General features: G+C 57.8%; 1 protein-coding gene across 1 annotated transcript; it reads right to left on the bottom strand.

The window, feature by feature from the left end:
* Positions 1 to 1,185: 1,185 nt before the first annotated feature.
* CRYBB1 (crystallin beta B1) lies at positions 1,186 to 6,348 on the bottom strand. The gene is made up of 6 exons (XM_009560483.2): positions 6,237 to 6,348; positions 5,422 to 5,581; positions 4,436 to 4,554; positions 2,034 to 2,166; positions 1,770 to 1,912; positions 1,186 to 1,489 (listed from the first exon to the last, which is right to left on the bottom strand). Exons 2-6 carry the CDS (start codon positions 5,560 to 5,562, stop codon positions 1,309 to 1,311), a joined length of 717 nt encoding a protein of 238 aa, XP_009558778.1. The 5' UTR covers positions 5,563 to 5,581; positions 6,237 to 6,348; the 3' UTR covers positions 1,186 to 1,308.
* Positions 6,349 to 7,906: the final 1,558 nt, after the last annotated feature.

Below are 7,906 nucleotides of genomic sequence, written 5' to 3'. Positions count from 1 at the left end.
TGTCTATCTGTCTGCGCGTGCCCGGGGCTGTATGTCTGTGCGTGCTCGTGTCCGTGTGTCTGTGCGCGCCTGCCCGTGTCCGTGTGTCTGTGCGTGCTCGTGTCAGCCTGTCTGCGTGTGCCAGTGTCTGTCTGTCGATATGTGCCCGTCTGTCTGTCTTCGCGTGCCTGTGTCTGTCTGTCTGTCTGAGTGTGTCCATGTCCATCTGTCGACATGTGCCTGTCTGTCTGAGCGTGCCCGTGTCTGTCTGTCTATGTGTGGATGTGTCTGTCTGTCTGAGTGTACCTGTGTCTGTCTGTCTGTCTGCACGTGCCCATGTCCATCTCTCTGTCAGCATGTGCCCGTCTCCGTGTGTCTGTGCATGCCTGCGTCTGTCTGTGTGTGCCCACATCTGTCTGTGCGTGCCTGTGTCCATCTGTCTCTCTGTCTGCGTGTGCCCATGTCTGTATGTCTGTCTGTGCGTGTCTGACTGCATGTGCTCATGTCTGTCCGCACATCTGTCTGTACATCACTGTGTCTGTCCGTCTGAACGTGCCCGTGTCTGCACGTCTGTCTCTGCGCATCTGTGTGTCTGCACATGCCTGTGTCTGTGTGTCTATGCGTGCTGCTGTCTGTCTGTCTGCCTGTGTCTGCCTGTCACCCCCTTCCCCATTCCTGCTCCACGTTCCCCAGTGCCCCCACTGCAGCCCCTGCCTGAGAGCGGTTCCAATGGGACAATCATAGAATCACAGAATTGTTTGGTTGGAAAAGAGCTTTGAGATCATCGAGTCCAACCGTCTCTGTCCACCACTAAACCAGATCCCTGAGCACCTCATCTGCCCACTCTTTAACCCCCTCCAGGGACGGAGACTCCACCACCTCTCTGACAGCCTCTACCAGGGCCTGAGAACCCTTTCCATGAAGATATTTTTCCAGCTGTCCAATCTGAACCTTCCCTGGTGCACTTTGAGGCCATTCCCTCTTGTCCTATCCCTTGGGAGCAGAGCCCAGCACCCGCCTCGCTCCAACCTCCTCTCAGGCAGTTGTAGGCAGTGATGAGGTCTCCCCTCAGCCTCCTTTTCTCCAGGCTAAACCCACCTCCCCCCTCCACGTGTCCCACATGGGGCTCAAACGGGACGGCAAAGCAGAGTTCTCGCGTGTGGCCGCGCTCATGAACCTCCCGAGCAGCTCTCGTCTTCTGGGGTTTTTAATTTGCCTCACGAGGTGGGATACATCCAGGGAATGTGCAATGTACAAGGAAAGTGCTGAGCAGGCGAGCGCGGGGGGAGGCGGGGGTGCCCCACGGGGCCGAGCTAGCAGGCGGCACACTCAGTCGGAGGGCGCGTCAGGGGTGACGAAGGTGCCCTTCTGGTCCCACTGCATGTCCCGGATGCGGCGTATGGACTGGATCTGGGGCTGGAAGGCAGACCACTCGTTCCAGTGTCGGAAGTCTCCGGTCTCAAAGAGGTACTGGTAGCCTCTGTAGCCAGGATATTGGTACCCGACCCAGCTGTGGGAAAAGCAAACAGAGGGCACCTGAGCGGGTTCGGCCGCTACGGGCAGCGATGCCATGGCCAACGCACTCTTGAGAAGCCAGCACAGTGCCCTGTCTCCCATGTGCTGGGTGGGACCCTCTGGGTGATGGGCTATACCACCAAAACCAGCCATATGGTGCTTGCCGGCTGCCCAAGAGCTCCCTGCAGGTGCTCAGGACCAGCGGGCACTGAGCTGGGGCGCAGGGGAGGACGGGGATTCTGGCAGGAAGCAGCTGCCACCCCATCCCAGCTTACGTTCCACTGGGCACCTGCACGCTGCCCACACGGTCACAGAAGCCGTAAGCCCAGAGGCTGGGCACATCATCCTCCTGGATTTCCATCTTGTTGCCCTTGAAGTCAGCAGACTCGTACAGGGAGATTTTGTGGTCCTCAGCCTCCTGGGGAAGATAGATGGAAGATGCAGCTGAAGCCTCTGAGCTTGCTGCAATGGGACATCGGGTAGCATTGTCACAGCCCTGGCCAGAAAGTGCTGGTGCTTTGGGCTCCTGGATCACTCACCATTTTGATGGGACGCATGGACATGAAGCAGTCGCTCCGGTAGCTGCTAGACCAGGTGTCCCAACGAGGGTACTCGCCCTTCTCCAGGATGAACATCTCTCCGCGCATGTTGGCCTGCTCATAGGCCACCCAGCTGGGGAGAGGGGGAGGACAAACAGCATGTCAGATGCCACCCAGCAGCTCCTTTCCTGCTCCGCCAGCATGTAGGGTGCTGGCACCAGGCTCTCAGCACCCAAAAAGGCTGCAAGTTTCAGGGCTGGCCCCACCATCCTGCTCCCACCTTTCTCCAGGAGCAGGTACACAGGGCTGGCAGCTGCCATGGAATCACACAGCTGTTTGGTTCAAAAAGACCTTGGAGATCATTGAGTCCCACCATACCTGTCCACTACTAAACCAGATCCCTGAGCACTTCATCCACCCATCTTTTAATAAACCCCTCCAGGGATGAGGGCACCACCACTACTCTGCGCAGCTGTTCCAGTGCCTGAGAACCCTTTCAAGTGAAGAAATGTGTCCTATTATCCAATCTAACTCCCCTGGCACAATTTAAGGCCATTTCCTCTCATCCTGTCCCTTGCTACCTGGGAGAAGAGAGCAGCACCCACCTCGCTCCAACCTCCTTTCAGGGAGTTGTAGAGAACGACAAGGTCTCCCATCAGCCTCCTTTCCTCCAGGATAAACAGCCCCAGCTCCCTCCGCTGCTTCTCATAACCCTTGTCCTCCAGCAGCTTCCCCAGCTCCTTTCTCTGTCTCTGGACACACTCCAGACCCTCAACGTCCTTCTTGTAGGGAGGGGCCCAAAACCGAATCCAGGGATTTGAGGTGCAGCCTCGCCAGTGCCGAGTCCAGGGGGAGGAGGACTCCCCTGCTCCTGCTGGCTGTGAAGCACTGAGCCTTCAGGCTCTCAGCCAAGCGCTCGCTGGTGCACTCATCCAAGGCTGGCAGCATACACCAGCGTATATGCAATGCTCCTCTGCCTCAGCGGTGGGACTCTAAGCAGCTGAGGAGCCCTGCATGCTGCACCCCAGAGAGTGGTCCCTATGTTATCCCAGGACTTGGACAGTTTTCCCTCTCGCATCCCCGAGCGCGGGTCAGGGCTGCCTGTGCTGTCTAATCCTGCACGCTGCATGCTCCGCTACAGCAGCCTCAGCCAGCTCTGGCATTCATCCCATGACCAGGGGACGGGCTCTTGGGGTTTATTCAGCTGAAAGGCCACCTCTTTAAAAATGCCACAAGGTGCTGTGAATGTCACAGGCTCAGGGCTCCACAAGCCTTCAACACCACAACAGCCCTGCATTTACTGCTTCCAATTTCCCTGCGAAATGGGGCTATTTCTGCAGATGCCAATGGGTATTTTCCTACTGGCAGGAGATGTGTTCGAGTACCACAGGAACAGTGACCTTGCGCTGACTTCAAAGGCTGAGCTTGGCTGGTTTTGTTTTTGTCTTTCCCTTAGTAAGCTTTGGGGCACAGTCTCACCAGTGCCACCGAGCATTTAGGACCCTAACGACCCTTAAATACCCTGGTCTCCAAATTTTCCCCTCTCTATATCTGGTGCAGCTTCCCAGGCACCACACCTGAGCTCCTTTGGGGCTGTTCCATCTCTCTTCTGTTTCAAGAAGAGTTGGATATTCTGCATTCCTAACTAAAAAGTTGTCATCGCTGCTACATGGTGTCATTCAAGGTGACCACAGGTCACTTTGCGCAGTCCCTCAAGGCAAACTGTGTCTCATGCATCCTCCCCGTAGCACTGCCAGCCTCCCTCTGCTGTCCCACGGCCACCAGGCTGCCTTCCCTGACCAGCATGGCCACAGTGAGATGCTCTTTCAACTCAAAGATCACCTCTCAGTGCAGTTATCATCTAGATTGACAATCACTTCTGTCCTTGCCTGTGTTGACTGTTCCCATGGCGCCTTCCTGGCCTCTTTATCCCTGCTGAGCTGCCTGGGCACAGGATGGCACGTGGAGCTGCCTGCCTGCCTTCCTCAAGCTGCTCCAGCCTTGTCCCTGTGGTGGCCCTGGCCACCAGCTTGGCCCAAAGCACCTGTCTCGTTTCACCTGTGCTTCTCTAAAATCTACAGGTCTCCTGCATCCCATGGACAGCTTCAGGTAGGAGATGTAATGGACAACTTTCCTCAACCTTCAGTTTGTCTCTAGTGCCCTCTGCTTTACAAATGCCCTTGGTGTCCCTCCCATCAGCCCGGGCCATCCTGCCCTCCTCGAAGGACACCTGGGATCTCCAGCTCTGCTCCCACACTGGCCCTGCTCCGCTCTCCGCCCAGGTCACAGCGAAGTGTCTCTACACATCAGGCTGTGCCCACAGGCTGCTCCACTGGACTGTGTCCCCACCCCCCCAGAGTACTTCCAGGGACACGGTCCCCTCTGTGGTTGGGGTCACTTACGGTCCAGAGATGACGATGACACTGCGCACCCGATCGAAGCCGCGGTCCCCCAGGTTTGGGCACTCGGTGGTGAACTCCATCTGCCTGCCCTGGAAGTTCTCCTGCTCAAAGACGACGATCTGGAGACAGAGGAAAAGGCTCGGACAGGGACAGGCATGCTTGGACAGGGCAGTGTGGTGGTGCGTGTCCCTGCATGGACACTACGTGCATGACCCCACCACTCTGCATGTCCTACTCAGCTCTCCAAGCCTTCCTGCAGCTTTTCAGGTCTGGTGGCCAGGCCCACCAAGCTGGGCTCTGTGCAGGAGCTGCCTTGTCTGGACATGGGCTGAGCATGGAAAGGTGCCCCCAGGAGCCATTGCTGCTCTGAGATGGCCTCATCCAGCTCCAAGTTTTGCTGCTGCAAAGCCACGTCTCCTGAGTCAGGCGCCAACCACACCAGGAAGGAACTGTTTTTCCAGGAGCTGCATCCACACCATGGCTTTCAGAAGTTTCGTGGGACCCCCCTTGTCCCCAGCCCCGCTGCGCCACATCAGTGGCACGCTGCCCCAGCACCATGACAGCGTTTCGGTGCCAGCCCTGCCACCCGCAGCCTCCTCCTCCAACCCCCTCAGCCCCACAGGACCCCTGCCTCTGGAGGACAACCAGAGGGAGTGGATGGCAGCACTCAGCCCCAGTGCTATGACTCAGGAGAGAACATTTCCAAAGCCTGTGGTCTCCAGTGAGCCATCCCAGCCATGAGGCACCTGGAACATCCCTACTGCAGCAGCTCCGCGAGTGGCTGCCCAAATCCTGCACCTAGGAAGCTGCTGCCCAGGAGGGACACAGCAGGGAGGGATGGCATCATCTGTGCTCTCCTTCTGCTCTCAGAGAAGGGTCCTTCCCTGTGGGACAAGCGATCTCCTCCTGCTGACTGCCCTAGAGATGCTGCCACCATCCCTCACCCCCAGACAGCATCGCTGCGCGTGGGGAGCTGCAGGGCTTACCCTGAAGGCTTCTGTGGAGGGTTCCTCACCCTTGCTGTTTGCGACGGGAGCAGGGTCGAGGGATGGAGCTGGAGCTGGCACCGCCTTCTCCTTCTCCTCCACAGCTTGGCCAGGAGCAGCGGGTTTTGTGGTCTCAGACATCGTGGTGTTGGGCTCAAGTCTGGGTCAGGGCACCAGATGCCGGCAGCAGGTTAGAGTGGTTGCATGGTCGTGGGCACCCACCACCTGGCTGGACCCTTGCCCTGCCCTGGGGATGGTTGCTTTGGGAAGGGGAGATCAGCAATGGGGTGGTGGGGCTGGGAGAGGAGCTGTTTGGGAGGTTCTTCAGCAGCGACAGGTGGAGGATCCTGCCTTCACCAGGAGGACTGTGGGAAGTCCATACTCTCCTTCTGTGGCCAGGAGAGTCCTGAGCATGGTCCCACCACTGCAGGGGTGCCCAGGGCAGCCCTGAACACTGCTGCCCACCTACTCCTCGCTCTTCCTGGCCCAGCTGGGGCCTGAACACTACACTGGGTGCAGGGGCCATCCCACATGGGGTGCTCCTGGGAGCCCAGTTGGGTACGGGGACAGCATATGAAGGGGTGGGAAGGAGACAGCCCAGTTTGCATGAAGCCCTCCAGTAGGCGCCATGCTGGTGGCCCCACAAATGAGTGTCACCAGCAGCTGCCAGGTGAGTGGAGAGCAGTGGGATGCTGAGCACCACGGTGCTCCCAGACATGGTGACCACAGTGGTGGCCACGACTGAGACCCTGCGTTTCCCTCTCCCTGCCTCGGGTCCAGCTGCAGCCCGGTGCCCGGAGACTGTTTTCTCTTACCTGGGCAGCTGCTGCTTCTTGTTGGAGTGAGCGGGCTTGTGTTTCGGGGCGCAGTGAGGCCCCCACTTTATAGCCTGGCAAGGGCAGATTCCCGGGCGGGTGCACAAAGGAATTGCCAGCTCATCAGTGTCTGCGCAGCCGCCCAGTCATCACATCCTGCAAAGCGCTGGGCGAGCTGGAAGCCTCTCCCCAGCCCCATGCCCAGCTGCTGAACCCAGCACTTTCCTTTGTGCCCATGGCACAACAGAAGACCTGACCGTGCCACTTTGCAGTGTGCAGCAGCACCCGCTGCCCCACGTGCGGCCACTCCGACAGCGCATATATAGCCCTCGCACGGCCCCGCTGCCGCTGGCACGCGGCCCTCCCCAGCCCTCAGCACCCAGACTCATGTGGGCACCCAGCTCCGGCGCCGCTGCCGCCAGGGAGGGGGCACCAGTCCAGTGCCCCATGGTGCATCATGCCCAGACCTATGGCTGCGTGGTGCCCAGCCCCATAGTGCATCATACTCAGCCCCATGGATGCATCCTGCCCAGCCCCATGGCTGCATTATACCCAACCCCATGGCTGCATTATACCCAACCCCATGGCTGCATTATACCCAGCCCCTTGGCCATGGGTCCTCAGCCCCATGGCTGTGCTGTGCTCATTTCTCCCCCCTAAACACCAAACCTCAGGCTTTAAGCACCACTCCGTACCCACAAATGCCTGAGATGCCAGGACGCAAGAATGAAATGATTTGAAATGCTTCAAGAGTTTGGTTCTTTTCCCCCAAATTATATGTAGTCAAAGCTGACACTTTCCAAATCGTCTCAACCTCTGAAAGTGGTGTTCTCCTGCTCACTGTGTCCACTGCCATGGATGTTAGCTGAGTTTCACTCCATTTAATCTGTGCTCTCCTCATTCTATACCATCCATCCTCTTCCACCTCCACACTGCAGGGTACCAAACCCTCTTGGGGTCTCAGAGCGTCAAGTGCTGTCTGCGTGACAGAGTGTTGTGGGGTGGCTGGCTGGGGACATGCTGGGCACAGGTCCCCACAGTGGCTCAGCCTGTGGTGCTGTGTCTCCTACACCCCACGACTGTTCTCCACATCGGGTGGCACTGGGTGGACCTTCCCCTCACTCCCACCCAGCCTCTGATCAGCTGCTTTCCCGATTTGCCTGCTGTGATCTTGTTCATTAGGTAAATATCTACACACTTCTCTCCGTACTTCCTAATACCCTTCACCTCCCGCAGCATCCAGCACTTCTGGGCTCACTCTTCATCGCTGGCAGCAGCAAAACACCCAAGACTGTGCGTTCAAAGAGTTCAGAGACTTCAGCTTTGCTGTCGTCTTTCGTTCCCCTCAAGTTCGAAGTGTCAGCCAGCAGTGGTGGAACCCAGCTGCGCCCTCTGGACCATTGCCCAAAATCTCAAACAAAAAGCATTTACTGGTCCCTCCTTTTTTTTCCCTGCAATGCCCACACGCATGGCCAGGTGTGGGTGCTGCCCTGTTTTCCTCAGGCACAGGCTGGTCCCTCACCTTGATGATGGGAAGACTTTTGTGATCCATGGCTTTCAATTTATGTTTATTTTCATGTCTGGTAGACAGATTTCTATCCTATCCTCCATTCTTTTCCTCTTAGAGCCAGGGTGGGTTATTTAAGTGCTGCCTTGCCTGTGGCTCCTTG

The sequence above is a fragment of the Cuculus canorus genome, chromosome 17, assembly GCF_017976375.1.
Source record: "Cuculus canorus isolate bCucCan1 chromosome 17, bCucCan1.pri, whole genome shotgun sequence".
Lineage (NCBI taxonomy): Eukaryota > Metazoa > Chordata > Aves > Cuculiformes > Cuculidae > Cuculus > Cuculus canorus.
This window is presented reverse-complemented; position numbering and strand designations above follow the sequence as displayed.

What these genes read in the sequence shown, in the direction of transcription:
- CRYBB1 (XM_009560483.2), bottom strand. Translation starts at nt 5,562, where the DNA reads ATGTCTGAGACCACAAAACCCGCTGCTCCTGGCCAAGCTGTGGAGGAG. An exon ending in GTCATCGTCATCTCTGGACC is followed by an intron (nt 2,167 to 4,435) that starts GTAAGTGACCCC and finishes CCCTCTCCCCAG; the next exon opens with CTGGGTGGCCTATGAGCAGG. An exon ending in CCATGCGTCCCATCAAAATG is followed by an intron (nt 1,913 to 2,033) that starts GTGAGTGATCCA and finishes TATCTTCCCCAG; the next exon opens with GAGGCTGAGGACCACAAAAT.